This window comes from Ornithorhynchus anatinus, unplaced genomic scaffold, assembly GCF_004115215.2.
Source record: "Ornithorhynchus anatinus isolate Pmale09 unplaced genomic scaffold, mOrnAna1.pri.v4 scaffold_264_arrow_ctg1, whole genome shotgun sequence".
Classification (NCBI taxonomy): Eukaryota; Metazoa; Chordata; class Mammalia; order Monotremata; family Ornithorhynchidae; genus Ornithorhynchus; species Ornithorhynchus anatinus.
Window position 1 is genome coordinate 2,732,888 of NW_024396743.1, and position 18,593 is coordinate 2,751,480.

At 64.9% G+C, this 18,593-nt stretch overlaps 1 protein-coding gene across 1 annotated transcript in view; it reads left to right on the top strand.

Moving 5' to 3' along the window:
- The window catches only part of RNF213 (ring finger protein 213), an 83,684-nt gene that overhangs the window by 61,258 nt on the left and 3,833 nt on the right, over nucleotides 1-18,593 (top strand). The window contains 17 exon segments of the mRNA XM_029056803.2: nucleotides 336-523; nucleotides 2,181-2,303; nucleotides 3,123-3,233; nucleotides 4,566-4,808; nucleotides 6,019-6,100; nucleotides 6,780-6,814; nucleotides 7,418-7,512; nucleotides 8,826-8,985; nucleotides 9,964-10,144; nucleotides 10,555-10,646; nucleotides 12,117-12,368; nucleotides 13,199-13,331; nucleotides 14,166-14,249; nucleotides 15,413-15,593; nucleotides 15,988-16,189; nucleotides 17,145-17,222; nucleotides 18,017-18,214. Of these exon segments, the coding sequence (XP_028912636.1) occupies nucleotides 336-523; nucleotides 2,181-2,303; nucleotides 3,123-3,233; nucleotides 4,566-4,808; nucleotides 6,019-6,100; nucleotides 6,780-6,814; nucleotides 7,418-7,512; nucleotides 8,826-8,985; nucleotides 9,964-10,144; nucleotides 10,555-10,646; nucleotides 12,117-12,368; nucleotides 13,199-13,331; nucleotides 14,166-14,249; nucleotides 15,413-15,593; nucleotides 15,988-16,189; nucleotides 17,145-17,222; nucleotides 18,017-18,214 (2,438 nt within the window).

The following is an 18,593-nucleotide window of genomic DNA, read 5'->3' on the forward strand; positions in this document are numbered from 1 at the left end:
CGGGGTGGGTTTACCGTGATTTGCCCGGCGGTTCCGCCCCCGAGCTCGTTTTCACCAATGAAAGGGGACCGGGAGGGGGGAGATCTCTGCCCCTCGCCTTCGGATGGTTGGCTGGAAGTTCCCGGGGTGGGTTTACCGCGGATCCGCCCCCGAGCCCGTTTTCACCCGAAGGTGTTAGAGTTCGGGGGAGAGGCAAGCGGGGGCTGGCGTCTCTGCTCTTTACCTCGGAGCGATTGGTTGAGAGTTCCCGGGGAGGGGCCGGGCCGGTCGCTGACCGCGATTTGGGCGGGTGGCCCCTGACGGTCTCTCACCTTCTCTCCCCTCGGACCCTCCAGGGTTGGCCCCGGAGAAGCAGAGCTACCTGCAGGAGGTGAAGGGCTTCTGCCTCAAGGCACACAGCGACTGGTATCAGGTGTATCTGGTGCGGAAGCTGACCGACCAGTTCGGGATGGAGTTCGCCCAGAACCTGGGCAGGGAGCCTCGCTTCCAGTGGGTGTTCCCCAAGAAAATCCTTCAGCTGCAGGTGAGGGGGGGCCGCGCGGGACCCCCGGGAGCGGGACCTTCGGCCCCGAGCTTCTAGGGGGGTGGCCTGCTCCGGGAAAGATCATTACTGCTGCCGGTGATGATGATGATAAACGGGGGGGGCTGCTCTCGGTTCCTGCTCGGGGGAATCCTACACTTCTACTACCGATGATACTAACGATGATTGGGGGCGGCTCCTATGGTCTTGGTCCCCGCTCCAGGAAATACTATTAATAATAATCCCGTTGGTATCGGTTAAGCGCTTACTACGTGCAGAGCACCGTTCTGAGGTCATCAGGTCGTCCCACGCGAGGCTCGCAGTTAATCCCCATTTTACAGATGAGGGAACCGAGGCACAGAGAAGCGAAGCGACTCGCCCACGGTCACACGGCTGACAGGTGGCGGAGCCGGGAGTCGAACCCGTGACCTCTGACTCCGGAGCCCGGGCTCCTCCCACTGAGCCGCGCTGCTTCCCTGTTACTAACGCTGATGATAATTGGGGGGCTGCTCTTGGTTAACTGCTCCAGAAAATAACAACGCTACTTATAAATAGGGTATTTTTAAGCACTTAGCGTACGCCCAGCTCTGTAGTAAGCGCCGGGGTACATAAAAGGAGAATAAAATGATAATGGTGGCATTTGGGAGCTGCGTGACCTTGGGCGAGTCGCTTAACTTCTCCGGGCCAGCTACCTCATCTGCGAAATGAGGATCAAGAGAGGGCTCCCCGTGTGGGACTGCGTTCAACCTGATTAGTTTGGGTCTACCGCGGCGCTTAGTACAGTTCCAGCGCAGGGTGAGCGCTTAACAGATCCCCCCCCCCCCCCCAAAAAAAGCGAAGGTTCGCACCCTTTCTTCGCCCCACCTTCGGCCCCTCAGCACTCACGTTCACGTCCAAGATGTATTTTAATGTCTGTCCCTCCCTTTAGATTGAGCTCCCTGTGAGCAGGAAACGTATCTACCAACCCTGCTAAGTTGTCGCGATGACCAGGAGCGATGGGACGACCGTAATCATAATTATATTATTACGCGCTTATTACGGATAGGCACCGTACCGAGCATCTGGGTAGATCCAAGGTGATCCAGCCCCACATAGGTCCCACCGTCGAGAGGAAGAATTGAATTTCCATTCTGCGGGGGAGGGAATTGAGGCACAGAGAAGTCAAGTGGCCTGCCCAACGTCCCGCAGCCGATGAGGGGCAGAGCCGGGATCAGAACCCAGGGTCGTCATCAATGGCGTCTATTGAGCACTCAGCGCGTGCGGAGCACTGTACCAGGCGCGCGTTCGCTACCAGAGCCGTCAGACGCGTCCCGTCCCCTCAACGGGCTCACGGTCTAGATGTGGAGACGGCCGTCGATAAAAAAAAAAAATAAATAAATAAATAATGTATAATATCACCGTCAGCCGTTGAGCACTCACCACGTACCGAGAGCTCGGGAGAGTCCGGTCCGACCGAGGTGGCGGTCGCTGTCCCTCCCCGGAAGAGACCTTGGAATAACCTGTCATTTACAGAATCGTCCCCAAGTGCCGCGGGGTCGAGGGTGGGGCGGGTATCGGATGCTCTAGACGACCCGGTCCCCGAAAGCCGTCTCCTCCCCTTCCCGGACTCGAACTTCGGTTCCGATGGGCCGCGTCGGGGCGGGGTCTCTCCCCCGGGCAGAAGGATCGGCCGGGCCAGATGGATCGGTACCTGGTGTGCGGAAACAACTACAAGGCGCTGCGCGATGCCTTGGGCGAAGCCCTCATCAAGTGCGACGCGGAGATCGTCGTGAAAGCTCTGGAGGTGAGGGCGTCTGGGAGTCGGGGCTCGCTCCGGATCCCCGCGGCTCCCTTCCCCGCCCGTCCGGGAGACACCCCCGCCTCCGCCCGGCTTGGGACGCGCGTCCCTCGGGAAGTCCTCCCCGACTGATCTCTCCTCCCCCCGTTTTCCCTCCCTTCTGCGTCCCCTACGCTTTTAAGTCCGACGCCCCGAGCGGGTCGAGATTCGTCCCGCCCACACGCTCCTTAATCAGCGGCTCAATCCGTGCTATGGATCGCTACGCGCTACGTGCAGGGTGCCGTACTGAGCGCTCGGGAGGGGACGCGAAGATTAGCGGACACGTCCCCCGCCCGTGATGTCCGTGTTGCGCGGCTTCCCGTGGCAATTCACTTTTAACGTCTGCCTCCCCGGCTAGAGCGAAAGCCCCTCCGGGTCAGGGGCCGTGCTTACCGCTCCGCCCCTGCGTCGCCCTGACTCGCTCCCTTTATCCGGCCCCCGTTCCGGCCCCACGGAACGCGTGTCCGCATCGGTGATCTGTTCGACCCTACTCGCGTCCGCCTCCCCCTGTGGACTCCGAGCTCGGTGTGGGCAGGGACGGGGTCCGTCTCTGTTCCGTTGCCCTTCTCCCACGTGCTTAGTACGGTGCCGCGCACACGGCAAGCGCTCGGTTAATACGACCCACTGCCCCGGATGAGCCCACGAGCCCCGATGGCCGGGCTCGCAGCTGCTCTCGTTCACGCCCCGTCTTTCTCCCCGATCGGAGGCGGGCGGGTCCGAGGACGACCCCGATCGACGGGTCCCTCGCTCTCGGGTCCGACCGTCAGTCGACCCCTCACGTTGCAGGCGTGTAACAGTTCCGGAACCGAGCAGGCCGTGTACCTGCTCCTGGCGATCTTCCAGGAGCTGACCCTCCTCTACAGGTCCCCCAACCCGAGCGTCCACCCCACGGCGGAGGTGAGGCTCGCGCTCCGGGACGGGCCTGGCGGGAACCCCGTCTCCGGGCGCGGGGTCGGCTCCGGCTGCCCGTCGGGGCCCTCTCTGTCCCTCAACCTCCCCCCTCCCCGGATCGGACGGCGACGGGACGGCCCAGCGGTTAGAGCCGGGCCCTCGTCCCGGCCCTGCCGCTTGCCCGCTGGGTGACCTGGGGCAAGTCACTTTACGTGTCCGGGCCTCGGTTACCTCATCTGTTAAATGGGGATGAAGACTGCGAGCCTCACGGGGGACGGGGACCGGGTCCAGCCGGATCCGCTTGCATCCACCCCGGTGCTTAGTTAGAGAAGCGGCGTGGCTCAGTGGAAAGAGCACGGGCTTGGGAGTCAGAGGTCATGAGTTCGAATCCAGGCTCTGCCGTTTGTCAGCTGTGTGACTGGGGGCGAGTCACTTCACTTCTCTGGGCCTCAGTCACCCCGTCTGGAGAATGGGGATTAACCGTGAGCCTCACGCGGGACAACCCGATTCCCCCGGATCCACGCCAGCGCCTAGAACGGTGCTCGGCACACAGTAAGCGCTCAACAAATACCGACGTTATCGTTATTACAGCGCCTGGCACGTGGTACGCGCTTACCAGATGCCGCTGTTATTAGGTCAGACACGGTCCCCGTCCCACGTGGGGCTCACGCTCCGAGGGAGCTGATCTTGTCTCTCCCCCAGCGTCTAAGCACGTAGTAAGCGCTCAAAGAACGTACGCGTGAGCGTCGAACGCACGACGGTACGCGACACACCTTTTAAATCGGCTTCAGAGTTCCTTCTGCTTAAAGACCGTTCCGTTAGAAGGGATTTAAGCGCTCCGCCTCGCAGGTCCGTTACTCTTATTGTACTTCCGTCACTGACTTGGAGCCCCGGAGCTAATTTCCAATGCCCTTCTGAATCAGATCAGTCAGCGGGGTTCACCGAGCGCCGGGCGGGTGGCGAGCACCGTGCTGAGCCGCCCGGGAGGCTCCGACACGAGAGAGCCGACGGACGTGATTCCCCCGCCGGAAGCGGCGTGGTCCTGCGGGCGGAACCCGGGTCCGGGAGTCAGGAGGACCCGGGTTCCGGTCCCACCTCCTCCCCTCGTCCGCCGTGTGACCTCGGGCCGGTCGCTTCACTCTCTGGGCCTCGCCCGCGGCGCCTATAGAACGGGGGCCACGACCGTGGGCCGCGGACCACGTGCCGCCCGATCGCCCGGCACCTCCCCCGGCGCTCGCGGCGGCGCCTGGCGCGTAGCAAGCGCTCAGCGGCCACCTTAGAGACAAGGAGAAGGAGCGTCTGGTCTCGGGGCCTTGACCGAACCGTATTTCCCTTTAGCAACTGGAGACCGTGAACGGGTTCATCGAGAGAGCCCGGGTCCTGGCCCCTCCGGACGTGCAGAGGGTGGCCAAGTCTCTAGTGAGCAACACCTTCCAGTCGCTGCCCGTGAGCCCCACCGACTCCGGCCACTGGGGACGAGCGACGGAGCTGGCGGTCCACGCTGCTGCCGTGTTGCTGTCGGCGAACGACCCCGTGCTGGCCCCGCTGAGGAACCTGGCCTTCGCCCCGGCCGTCATGCGGGTGAGAGGCCGCGGTCGCACGCGGGACCCTCCGTCGGCTTGCCGTGGTCCGGGAACGCCTCGGTTCGGTCGTTCTGTTGTCCTCTCCCGAGCGCTTAGTAGTAACGATAACGGCGCCGCTGTCCGTCACGCCCTCGCTCCGCTAAGCGCCGGGGCAGATACACGGCGATCGGGTCGTCCCACGTGGGGCTCTCTGATTCGATCCCCGTTTTACAGATGAGGGGACCGAGGCCCGGGGAGATAGAGCGACTTGCCCGGAGTCACGCGGCTGATGAGTGGCGGAGCCGGGATTGGGACCCGTGACCTCTGACTCCCGAGCCCGGGCCCTTACCGCTTAGCCGCGCCGCTTCCGCACGGGAAGCGCTCAATAAGTACGGTGGAACGAATTCATGAAAACGCAGAAGGGAGGAAGAGGAAGGGAGGGGTCGGTCGGGGAAGGCCTCCTGGAGGAGACGGGCCCTCGGTCAGGCTTGGGAGCCGGGGAGAGTCTTCGTCCGTCGCATCCGGGGAGGGAAGGCGTCGCGGGACGGGACGTGGGCAAGAGGCCGGCGGCGAGAGAGGCGAGACCGACGTAGGGGGAGCGGGTGGGCGGTGGAGGAGCCAAGTGTGCAGGCCGGGTTGTAGCAGGAGAGCGGCGTGGTGAGGTAGGAGGGGGCCGGCCGCTCGAGGGCCTCGAAGCCGACTTGCTGTACGACGCGGAGGTGGAGGGGCGACCGCCGGAGGTCCCCGAGGAGGGGGGAGACGTGGCCCGAGCGCGTCGGTAGAAAAACGACCCGGCAGCGGGGCGAAGCGTGGACGGGAGCCCGGGAGGTTGGGCCGACGGGGCGGTCGTCGAGGCGGGATGAGAGACGTGACCCCACCGACGCGGTAGCGGTTTGGATGGAGAGGGAAGAGGGGGGTCTGATCGAAGAGGTCGGGTTCCTCTCCCGGGGGCTCCCGTCGGGGCCCGCGGTCCGGGTCGTCGTCGTCGAAGGGCGACGTCACCCGACGCGTCTGTCCGGGGAGCGGAGGCGGCTGCCTCTTCCCTTCGCCCCCGGGGGGCCCGGAAGGCGGCGGGCGCCCCCACTTAGGGTCGTCGGAGAGAGCCCCCTCCCGTGTCGCGGCGTGAGGCGGAGAGGGGGTGTCTGTCGGCGCCCGGACCCTCTGCTCCTCTTCCTCCCCCCCCCCCCCCGGTCCCGTGGAGCTAAGCCGGGCCTCTGCTTCTCCGTCAGGACTCCTTTCTTCCAACCATGCCCGAGGACCTGCTGGCTCAGGCCCAGACCTGGCAGGGGATGGGAGCCGTTCGTTGGTATCGTGAGTATCGACGCCATCCCGAGTCCCGGGGAGGGGGTCGGGGAGGCCCGGCGGGGCCGAGGTGACCCTTTTTCTTTTTTTACCGACGGTGTTGGCCAAGCGCTTACTATGTGCTCAGCGCCGGACCGGCTGATCAGGTCGGACCCGGTCCCCCGCCCCGCGGAGGGCTCGCCGTCTTCGTCCCCGTTTTACAGATGAGGGACCCGAGGCCCAGAGAAGCCAAGTGACTTGCCCGAGGTCACGCAGCAGGCGAGCGGCGGAGCCGGGATGAGGACCCGGGTGCTCTGACTCCCAGGCCCGTGCTGTTTTCCACCGGCCCGTGCTGCTTCTCATCCGTTGTCATTCATGCCGTGGGGGTTATCGTCATCGGCGGCGGCGGCGGCACGGCGTTCGAGTGCCTGCCGTGTGCCGGGCGCCGGGCTGAGCGCCGGGGTGGATCCGGGCTGATGGGGCTGGACGCGGTCCCCGTCCCCCGTGGGGCTCCCGCTCTCAACACCCTTTCCCACTCGAGGGGACCGAGGCCCGGAGAGGCGAGGAGTGACCCGCCCGAGGTCACCCGCCAGACGAGGGGCAGGGTCGGGATTAGAACCCGGGGCCTCCCGAGCCAGGCCGCGCCGCTTCCCCGAGCGGCGAGGCTCTCCCGGCTTAACGTTGGCGTTGCGTCGATCTCTCCCCGCAGGGTGTTCCAACGGCCATCCCTGCGTGGTGGGAGAGGTGAGCGGTCGGCGCCCTGCGCCCGGCGACCACGGGGGCCACGGCCCGGGCCGAGGCGCTCGGTTCGCTTCTCTCCGCGCGCCGGGGTGGACGGGGCCGAGGGTCGGTCGGCAGAGCGCCTAACGGCGTGCGGACCACTGGGCCCCAACCTGGCGCTTTTCTGGACTCCGATCGGTCGGTCGTTGGTATTAATTGAGCGCCCGCTGCGTGCGGAGCACCGGACTGAGCGCTCGGGAGAGGACGATTCGACGGGATTAGCGGTCACGCCCCCTGCCCGTAATAAGCTCCCGACCACTCTCGACGGGAAGAGGGGTGGCTGGGGAGAGGGGAGCTGGCGTCCCTTAAAGCGGTCGGAACTAATTAGGGGAGTCAGGGGAATCCCTCTCGGTGATTTCCTCGTTTCCACTACCGTCCGCCTCCCTCTCTGGACCGTCGGCTCCTGGCGGGCGGGGAACGTTCCCACCGTTCCCGGGCGCTAAGTCCGGCGAGCGCCCGTTGAACAGCCGTGACCGACGGATCGGTACGGCGCTCCGCCCGCGGCGGGCGCTCGATGAGTCGGACCCGGGTCCGGGCTCCCGGCTGAACGTCTCTTTCCCCCCCCAGTGCGGTGCCCCCATGGAGCGCAGCTGGTGCGTGGACTGTGGCGTCGCGGTTGGCGGGGAGAACCACAGGTCCGACCGAGGCTTTCAACCGGTCCAGTGAGTTTTGGTCTTCCCCCTCTTCCCTCCGTCGCTCCCCTCCGTCCGGGCGGACGGATCGGGCGGGGGGCGGCCCCGACTCCCCGAGCCGGGGGGCTGAAGCCGGGCAGCCCGCCCGGAGAGGTGGGTTCGGGCTGGCGTCGGAGGCCGCTGGGTTTTTCGATGAGCGGTCCCTCCGTCCCAGCTCTCCTCCGGGCAGAAGCCGATGGATCCCCCGGATGCGCGGAGCGCGTCCCGGGGGCCGCCGAGGGGGCCGAGGCCCAGAGGGGTGAAGCGACTTGCCCGAAGTCACCCGGCGGACAAGGGGCCGGAGCCGGGATGGGAACCCCGGGCCCTTCTGACGCCCGGGCCCGCGCTCTGGCCACCGGGCCCAGCGGCTCCTGGGCGCGGAGCGCTGGGCTAAGTCCTTGGGAGGATAAAATGCGGCAGAGTCGGTCGACGTATCCCCCGGCCCACAGGGAGCTGACGGTCTGGAGAGGAACTAGGGATGGCCTCCTTCGCACGGTCTTTGCCGCGGAGGGTAGGGAACCGTTCTGCGTTCATTCGACGCTGAGATCTGGTCGGTCTATTACGACGGTATTCGTTCCGCGCTTCCTCCTATCGAGCGGCGTCGCCTTCCGGACAGAGCCCGAGCCCGGAGATCCATGTGATCCGGGCTCTGATCCCGGCTCTGGCGCTTCGGTCGATCGGTGGGATTCACTGAGCGCTTCCGGCGTACTGAGCGCCCGGGAGAGGACGGCGTCGGTAGGCACGTTCCCTGCCCCCGGGGACCTCGCAGTCCGGAGGGGAGAATGGAGAACCGCGCGGCACGGCGGAGCGGTTGGAGCCCGGGCCCGGGAGTCGGAAGGTCGCGGGTCGTCATCGCGGCTCTGCCACTTGTCCGCCGGGGGTCCTCGAGCAAGTCGCTCCACTTCTCCGGGCCTCGGTTCCCTCCTCTGGAAAACGGGGATTGAGACGGAGCCCCACGCGGGACGGGGACCGCGTCCGTCCCCATCTGCTCGTATCCACCGCAGCGCTTAGTACGGTGCCTGGCACGGAGCGAGCGCTTCGTGAACGGCACGATTATTATTATTCCTTTCGGATGTTTCCTCTCTCCTCACCCCCCCCCCCCCCCCCCCGGGTCCCCGGCGTCCTCTCTCCGTTCGTTGAGCCGTATCTGTCGAGTGCTTGGGAGGGTCCGGTGCGACAGACGCCTTCCCTGCCCGCGGTGAGCTCTCGGTCTCCAGGCAGCAGCCGCCCCGGGACGGGGGGCTGGGGGCCGGGGGCCGGGGCCGGCCGTCGCTCCTCCCGCTCACGTGCGTCCTCCTCCACAGGAACGACCTAGACAGGACCCAGAGAGGCCACGTGCTCGGGAGCCCCCGGAGCAGGGAGCCGGCGGCGGTGGGCGACAGGGAGCTGTCCCCGGTGGTCTTCATCCTCCTCCGCCTGCTCACTCACCTGGCGATGCTCCTGGGGACCTCCCAGAGTCCGGAGGTAGGCAGAACGGCGGTCTTCCCCTCCCCTCGGCCCGGGCGGCCGCCCCCACGGCCTGGCGGTTAGAGCCCGGCCCTGGGAGTCGGAAGGATCCGGGTTCTAACGCCGGCTCTGCCCCCGGATGACCCCGGGAGAGTCGCTTGGCCTCTCTGGGCCTCAGTCCCCTCATCCGTAGAATGGGGATGGGGACCGCGTCCGCCCCGCTCCGCCCGTATCCACCCCGGCGGTTGCTGCGGCGCGGCCGGCACGGAGGAAGCGCTTAAATGGCGGAACGATTACCGATTTAGTTGTTAATAGCGGTGATACAGAGAAGCGGCGTGGCTCGGTGGGGAGAGCCCGGGCTTTGGAGTTCGGAGGTCATGGGTTCGAATCCCGGCTCGGCCGCCCGTCAGCTGTGTGTCTGTGGGCGAGTCACTTGCCTTCTCGGTGCCTCACCGACCTCATCTGTAAAATGGGGATGAAGACCGTGAGCCCCACGTGGGGCGACCCGATCGCCCCGCGTCTACCGCGGCTCGGCCCGGAGTAAGTGCTTAACGAGCACCAACGTTGTTATCGTAAGGCGATGTAGTATATCCCGTTATAGTATATCACGTAATAATCCGACGCAGTCTGTTCTTTCTGTCATATTGACGTAGTTACGTTCATATAATCGTCTGTGCTGGTATTATATTATCAGGCGGTTGTTACGGTATCCGTTAAGCGCTTACCGCGCGTCAAGCTGTGTCGTAAGTGCCGGGGTCGATCCGGGTGGATCAGGTCAGACGCTGTCCCCGTCTCCCGGGGGGCTCGAACCCCAAGAGGGAGAACCGGTCGCCGAGCGCCCGGCTGAGCGGTGAGGAGACCCGGGCCCGGAGACGTCAAGCCACTTCCCCTAGGTCACCCGGCGGGCGAGCGGCGGCACGGGGCTCGGGATCCGGGACGTCACCGGGCCCACCGGGAACGGGCCCCGATCCCGTCCCTGTCCCCTTCCTCCCCAAGTCCCTGCGGACGATGATCAAGCCCCAGGTGCGGGATCCCGGGAGCTTCCTCCTCCAGCACATCCGGAAGGACCTGGAGCAGCTGACCGAAACCCTGGGCAGGAGCGCCGACGACACCGTCAACGTGGTCCACCTCGTCCTGGGCGGCTTCCTCAAGGCGCCCCGGGGAGTCCCGGGCCGGGGTGAGGATGGGTGGGGCCGAGGGGCCGCCGGGCAACCCCCTCTCCTCCTCTCCCCGCCTCGGGGGACCCTTTCAGGAAACGGCACGGCACTTGAGTTTGACCACCCCTATCATTTATGTCTTTTCGTTAAGAGGTCGTGTCGCTTCTTTATATATCGAGTGCCTCGTGGGCAGGGAATGCGTCTGTGGTTATAGTGGAGTCTCCCAAGCGCTCAGCGCGCTGCCCCGCACACAGTAAGCGCTCAGTAGATACGCCCGAACGAATGAGAAACCGGACCGGTTCGGGCAGGTGCCGACGAAGCAACGGGGACTCTGGAGGAAGAGCCCAGGAAGAACCCCCAAAACGGGGCAAACTCGAGCGCGCTTCCCTTTTCCGCGGCATTCCCATCTTGCCACCGTTTCTCCGTCCAGAGCCCCTGGATTCCGACCCGACGCTGTCCACCAAGGAGAGGAGAAACCGTTGGGAAAAGGTCGTCGCGGGCCTGATGGTGTCCGAACTGAAGGTGAGCGGCTCCGCGACGGTTCGGTCGCGGCTCGTCGCGGGGACGGCGCCGAGGAGCGGCGTGACGTAGCGGCCGGAGCCCGCGCCCGGGGGTCGGGCGGTCTTGGGTTCCGATCCCGGCTCCGCCCCTCGTCCGCTGTGTGTGACCTCGGGCAAGTCACTTCACTCCTCGGGGCCTCAAGTTCCCTCATCTGGAGAATGGGGATCGAGACCCTCGGCCCTACTTAGGACGGGGACTGGATCCGACGCTATTGGCCCGTGTCCACCCCGGCGCTTAGTAGAGTGCCTGGCACGTAATAAGCGCTTAATAAATACCGTGATCGTAATAACGCTGAGGGCTTTGGGGGGGGGGGGGGGGATCCGGTCTCCCCTCCCTTGTGGGAAGCCGGAAGACTTCCCGAGGGGGGCGTTCCTCGGTTGCCGCCCGCATCCGTCCTATTTGTCCTTTGGACGAATCGCCCTGGTGTGGTGGGGGAATCCGGGGAAGACCCGTGGAGGTCATTCTTTTTGGTCACGCGTCCGTTATATTGGTCCGTCCCTGCTCTCGGTCGATGTCCTGATCGGCATGGAGTGCTAATAGTGATGACGAGCTCATTGTGGGCGGGGAATGTATCTGTTCGTTGTTGTATTGTACTCTCCCAAGCGCTTAGTAGAGTGCCCTGCACACAGTAAGTGCTCCGTAAATATGATCGAACGAATGAACGAACAGTAACGCTATGGTCGTTGTTAAGCATTTGCTGTGTGCCCGGTACTGATCGCTCTCTGTAACTTTCGGACATTCGAGAGTCGCCCCTGATCCCACACCATTTATCTCCGTATCTTTAAATTATATTTCACGAGTTATTTACTTGGATTCGTGTCCGTCCCCGCCTCCGGACCGTAAGCTTGCTCCGGGCGGGGAACGTGTCTGCTAATTCTGTTGCACTGGACTCTCCCGAGCGCTCGATCCGGTTCTCCGCGTATAATAAGAGCTCCTCGATATGCTCGGGTGGTGAATTCAGGGCGGTCGGATCCAGTCCTCTCCGACACGGGGCTCGCGGCCGAAAGGAGAGAGGGGGAGTGGGCATTGCATCTCCGTTTCGCAGATGAGGAAACTGAGGCCCAGAGAAAAGCGAAATGACTCTTCTCTAATGGCATGCGTTAAGCGCTGGCTACGTGTCAGGGACCGTTCCAAGGGCTGGGGTGGTTACTGTCCCCCACGGAGCTCCCAGGTTGAGTAGAAGGAAGAAGAGGCGTCGAATCCCCATTTCGCAGTTGAGAGATGATCGGACGCGGCGCGGCCTCCTCTGTGCGGGGTGGGGGGGGCGCCGGGGGAAACGGGAGGGGGACCGAGAGCCGGGGCGGCGACCGGGTGACCGGGGGGGGGGGGGGGACGAGACGAGCCCCAGGGACGCCGGGGGGACGGAGAGGACCGGCGGGGTTGCCGGGGGGACCAGGGAGGAACGGGCCGAACCTGGGTCTCTCGGGCCAGAATCTGGACGAGACCCTTCGGGAGGTGAACGGCCGCATCAGCCGGGACGAGCGCATCACCTCCAACCTGGTGGCCAAGATGGTTTACGGCGACCCCACGCCCTTCCTGAGCCGCCTGCCCCGCCCCAGCACCGTGCACTGCTCCAGGATCTGGACCTGCAGGAAGAAGGTCAGCGTCGACCACCTCCGCCACGTGGTCGAGCAGCGGGACGGCCGGGACACGGTGCCCATCCTCTGGCGCTTCCTGCAGAAGGTCGGTCGGTCCGTCCCCCCCCTCCCCGCCCAGTGGGGTTCTGTGATTCCCAGACCATCCGTGGAGAGAACACGGGCTTTCCCGCGCTGCATCGCTCGTCCCGGGGGGGGGGGGCGGGTCCGTGCCCGGTAGGGAGGGCGGGGGGACTCCCGGGTTGGTCGGGGTGCGGGTCCCCCCGACTTGCAGTGAGCCAGAGCCCACCGGAGACCTAAACCTGCCCCTGACGCCGCCAGTGCTGCCTCCTCCCTCCCGCCCTGGAAACGTAACACCGGTAAGCTCGTTGCGGGCAGGGAACGTGCCCGTTTACTGTCGTATCGTACTCTCCCAAGCGCTTAATACAGTGCTCGGCACACAGCAGGTGCTCGCCAGATACGATGGAATGAATAATAATGGTGTCGAGCGCCTGCCCCGCGCCCAGCGCCGGACTTAAGCGCCGGGATAGATACGAGATCCCGTCGGGTCCCACGCGGGGCTCGCGGTTTAAGAGGGAGAACAGCTGCCGAGTCCCCATCTTGAAGAGGAGGGAACGGAGGCCCAGAGAAGCCAAGCGACGTGCCCGAGGTCACCCAGCAGACGGGCGGAGGACCCGGGCTTCGAACCCAGATCCTCCGACTCCCGGGCCCGCGCTCCTTCTCCCGGACAAGGTGGCTTCTCCGGGAATCCACCGCCCACCGTCCAGACTCTCTCCCTGGTCTGCTCTGTTCCGGCGGTGTTCCTCGAGGGCTCACTCGGCGCCGGGCGCCGCGTCACGCTGACCGACGGGGCCGTCCCCCGACGGTCTGGGGCCCGGCGGCTAACCCGGCGTCCCCGGTCTCCCCGTCCCTTTCCAGGAAGGGGAACTGCGGCTGGTGAAGTTCTTACCGGAGATCCTGGCCCTGCAGAGAGATCTGGTCAAGAGGTTCCAGAACGTCTCCGAAGTCGAATTCCACACCATCAGAGTTTTCCTCAACAGCCACCCATCAGGTGGGTCTTGCCGTGGGAGCCAGCCTCGGGACGTTCTTCTCTCTCTCTCTTAACGGTATCCGATGATGACGACGACGCTGATGAAGTTGCCGTTTGTTAAGCGCTTACTATGCGCAGAGCACCGTTGGAAGCGCCGGGGGAGCCACGGGGATCATCAGGTCGTCCCCCGTGAGGCTCGCAGTCTCGTCCCCGTTTTCCAGACGAGGTCGCCGAGACCCAGAGAAGCGAAGCGACTCGCCCACGGTCCCCCAGCTGCCGGGTGGCAGAGCTGGGATACGGGATACGAACCCGTGTCCTCTAGACTCCCGAGCCTGGGCTCTTTCCACTGAGCTACGCTGCTTCTCTCACGGTGACGGGGAGAAGAAGGAAAAGTCAGTTGGCTTCTCTGGGCCTCAGTTCCCTCATCTGGAAAACGGGGACGGAGACCGCGAGCCCCACGCGGGACGGGGACCGGGCCCGACCCCATTTGCTCGGGTCCACTGGCGCCGCTCAGTAGAGTGCCCGGCACGTAGTACGTGCTTAACAGATGGGGCGTGGGAGTCGGAGTTCGTGGGGCCGCCAGCTGTGTGACCTTGGGCAAGGCGCTTCGCTTCTCTGTGCCTCGGTTACCTCATCTGTACAATGGGGATTCAAACCGTGAGCCCCCCCCCGTGGGACAACCGGATCTCCTTGTATCCGCCAGCGCTTAGAACAGTGCTTTGCACATAGTAAGCGCTTAACAGATACAACCATTCTTATCTTTTACCACGATCGTTAACGTTATCGATAAACACGACGGGGGTCGGTGACGGCATAACGGGTGCTTATGCGGGCTCTCTCTCCTCTGGGTTCCAGATGGGATGAAGCGTCTGATTCGGGAGAGAGTAGAAACCTTCCTGTCCACGTGGAACCGTCTGAGACGGTCCATCGATACCAACGGTGAGTCTTGCCGGGACACGTCCCAGCGCTTAGAATAGTGCTGGGCACATAGTGAGCGCTTAATAAATGCCATCATTATTATTCCCTGGGGGCCTCTTTCCTCTCCGGTCCGATCGATGGATCCGTCGGTCGTATCCATCGAGCGCTTCCTACGGGCGGGGCACAGCGGTCCAACCCTAGCCGTCCTCTGTCCAGTTCATACAGTAGCGATACTTACCGAGCGTTTTCCGTGTGATGAGCACTGAGGTAGAGACAGATGAACCAGGTTGGGCCCAGTCTCCGTCCCACGTGGGGCTCACGGTCTAAGGAGGAACAGGATTTAATCGCCATTTTACAGATGAGCTCACCGAGGCGCAGAGAGCCGAAGCGAGCCGCCTAAGGTCACCCAGCAGACGCGGGGCGGAGTTGGGATGAGACTCCCCAGGTCCTCCCACTCCCAGGCTCTCGCTCCTTCCACGGGCCACGACGTGTCCGTTAATTCTCGTAACGCCCTAACGGTTGCGATGGTAACTGAAGCGCTTGCTCTGCGCCAAGCGCTGTACCGAGCTCCGGGGGCGGGAGGAGATAATCAGGTGGGGCACGGTCACCTCCCCACGTGGGATGTGCAGGCTAAGGGGAGAGGAGGTGTGGAGTCCCCATTGTACAGATGAGGAAACCGAGGCCCGGCGAAGCGACTTGCCCGGAGTCACAGAGTAGGCAAGGGGCGGAGCGGGGATCAGAACCCGGGTCCTCTGACTCCCGGGCCCGGGCCGTTGCCGCTAGGCCGCACCACGGCGCGGGTGCTTAGTAAACGCCTCCGTGACGACGGCGGGTTTTCCACGGGTGCGGCGACACGGCCGAAGCGACGGCGATCGAGTCCCCCGTCCCCGCCGGTGCCGTTCCCGTCGGCCGTTCCCGGCCGGGGCCCGGAGCCTGAGCGGGCGGGCGGGCGGGCGGGCGGCGGGGGGAGCCCGTCGCGAAGGGCACGCGGAGGGCGAAGAGCAGGATCGGAAGTCGAGGTAGCGCCGCCGTCGGCCCGGAGCGGAGGGCGGCGCAGGGCGGCGAAGGGCCGAGGCCTCGCGAGGCGGCAGTTCCCGGGGCCCCGAACGGGATCTCCGTCGTCGGTGACCCGGCGGCCCCGTCTCTGATACGCCCCTCCTCGCCGCCCCCCCGTGCGTTGGCAGGTGAGATTAAGCTCCCCAGGGGTTACTGCGACGCCGACCTGACCCTGGACAGCGAGTTTGAAGTCCTCCTGCCCCGGCGGCGCGGGCTGGGCCTCTGCTCCACCGCTTTGGTCAGCTACCTCGTCGGCCTGCACAACCACTTCGTCTACACGGTGGAGAAGTACACAGAGGAGAGCAACGGGTGGGCAGGGGGGGGGGCGTCCAGCCAGCAGCCGGTTCGCCCCGCAGGCCGCGGTCCCCTCTCGCGGGGCCCCTCTGGGGGCCGGACTCAAAGGCGGTCGTCCGTCTCGGTTTAGATATTCGCCGGAGAATTCGTCCTCTCGGCCGTATTTAGCGCGTGCGGAGCTCGAAGGCGGCCGGGGCGGCGGTCTCGGCGGTGGGCGGCCGGATGATCGATCGGTGGTATTTATCGAGCGCTCGCCGTGCGCAGAGCGCTGAGCGCTCGGGAGAGGACGACGCGACCGCGTCCACTACGGATTTACGGTCTGGAGGACGGGTTTACGTTCCGGACGGGCGCCCGGGCCCTAGACGGCGCATCTGAATGGCCGTGCCTCGATTTCCGCCCCCCCCCCCAGCTACTCGGTCAGTCCCTCGGAGGTGACCGACCTGCACGTCATCAGTTACGAAGTGGAGCGCGACTTGATCCCGCTGATTCTGGCCAACTGCCAGTACAGCGTGGAAAGAGGAGGGGAAACCCTGCAGGAGTTCGACCTGGAGAAGATCCAGCGGCAGGTGATCGGCCGTTTCCTGCAGGGGAAGCCCCGACTCGCCCTGAAGGTATCGCTCGCGCCCCGGCTGCTTGGAGACCCCGCCCGAGGAAGGAGAAGCGGCGCGGTCTGGTGGTTAGGGCCCGGTCTTGAGACAGAAGAACCTGGGGCCTCGTCCCGCGCCCCCCGCTTTATCCGCCGTGGCGCTTGGGTTACTTCTCCGGGCCTCGGTTCCCTCGTCCGGAAAGTGGGTTTAAGACCGTGAGCCCCTGGTGGGACATAAGCTGTCCGACTGCACTTAGAACACATAGTAAGCGCTTAACGCATGCCATTTGTTTTAAAAAAAAAAAAAAAAAGGGGGTAATAATAATGACGACGGCATTGGTTAAGCGCTTACTGTGGGCCGAGCCCTGTTCTAAGCGCTGGGGTAGATCCGAGGTCATCAGGTTGTCCCGCGCGGGGCTCGCCGTCTTCATCCCCGTTTGACAGAGGAGGGAACTGAGGCCCGGAGAAGTCAAGTGACACGCCCAGAGTCACACAGCTGCCAAGTGGCGGAGTCGGGATCAGGACCCAGAGCCTCCGACTCCCAAGCCCGGGCTCTTTTCGCTAGGCCACGCTGCTTCTAACAAGGTGATGGGCGTTGGCGTGGGACCACCGCCCACTGTCCCCCACCCACCTGCCTCGCCCATCGGGGGAGGAGGGGGAGGAAGAGCCCCCCGGGGCTCCTGGTTCGAAGGGGCAGCTGGGCTGGGTTTCGAAGCCCGGGACCTGGGCGTCTCCGCGAGTCGCTGGTCCGTCCTTCGGGTCGTATTTAGTGAGCGCTCACTGCGTGCGGAGCGGAGAAGATGAGTAGGAGCCGTCGCCTTCCATTGCGCTGCCGGGCCTGGGCCGATCCCAGCTGCGGAGCTGCTGTGGAGCCTGAATTTGAGGCCCGCGGGCCTCTCGGTCGGTGTCCGCCCGCCCCGGCCCCGGCGGGGTCCACGGTGACTTTAGGCGGCCGCGTGTTCTCTCCTCTCCCTCCACAGGGGATCCCCACTCTGGTGTACAGGCACGATCGCAACTACGAGCGTTTGTTTCGGGACATCAAGAACAAAATGCCGCAGGTGAGTCCGGAAGCGGGGCGCGGGAGAGGTCGGCCGGAGACGCGCCCGGCCGACGGAATCCCGGTCTCGGAAAAAGGAAAAAAAATGACGGGCCTCGTCTTCCGACTGGGTTACTTTGCAAAAGCCCCAAGCCACTCCAAACAGATCTGTGGTTTGAGGGGGAGAGGCTGAGGTCAAAGGTTAAACGGACCGGAGATCTCAAAGCCCGATCCCGTCCCCAGTCCTGGCACCGCTTGGCCGTGTGACTTGGGACGAGTCACTTCCGGGTCTGGGCCTCGGTCTTCATCCCGGCCTGAGGTCAGTCAGAAAATAATCAGAGAAGCAGCGTGGCTTTGTGGAAGGAACCCGGGCGTGGGAGTCGGAGGCTGTGGGTTCTGATCCCAACTCTGCCGAGTTAGCAGCCGGGTGACTTGGGGCGGGTGGCCTCACCCGTCCGTGCCTTATCAGCGTCGTAATTATCAGTATTGTCATCAGAGCTAACTTTAAGCACTTCGAGTTCCGGGAAGGAAACGGAGATGCTCATCCGTAGGCAGTTCCCGGCCCATAAGGGGTCCGCCAGCTAACTGAGGGGGGACCCGCCGGAAGGGAAACGGTGACGGGTTAAATTAAACCTCCCTCCGATTCCCAGTCCCTTCCGGGATCCCCCCTTCCACGTGTTCCCCGTGTTGGACGGGCAGCCCCGGCCCGCCCCCCTCGCCGACGAGCGCGGCGGTCCGGAGGCGTCGACGGGGGAGGGGACGGGGCTCTCGTTGGGCCGCGGGAGGGGCTGATCTCGGGTCTGTTACGATCCCCAGACGTCCCTCCCCAACCCGGTCACCAACGCGATCGGCGGACACCTGCAGTCCTACAGCGACGTCTGCGAAGCCCTCTCGGTCACGGAAATCACCCTGGGCTTCCTGGGCACGGCCGGCGGCGACCCCGACGTGCTCCTGATCCGCTACGTCCAGGACGTCCTGCGGATGGGCGACCAGATGGGCTCCCCCGTACTGAAGGTGGGCCCCGGGCCGGACCCGAGAACGGGGGGTCGGGTTCTCGGCGTGGAATACCCGGCGTCTCTTCGGGTCTCCCGCGGGGCGTTGGCCGGTGCCCCCGGGCCCGCCTCACGGTGCCGGGCGCCAGCGGTGGGGCGGCCCGCCTCCGTCCGGTTACGGCCGGTCGTCTCCGGCCTCCCGCCGTCACGTTTTTTTTTTTACTCGGTTTCGGAGCGGTTCCCTCTTTTAACCCGGCTACGGAATCGTAGATCGGAAGGGCTCGGTCTGTCGGTCGACTTTCCCCGTGAAAGTGAAAACGGAGCCGGGGTGTGCCGAGGGAGAATCCCCGAATCCGGTCACGCGTCTGGGCTGGGGGTCCCCTCGGGGGACAGGAAGAGCC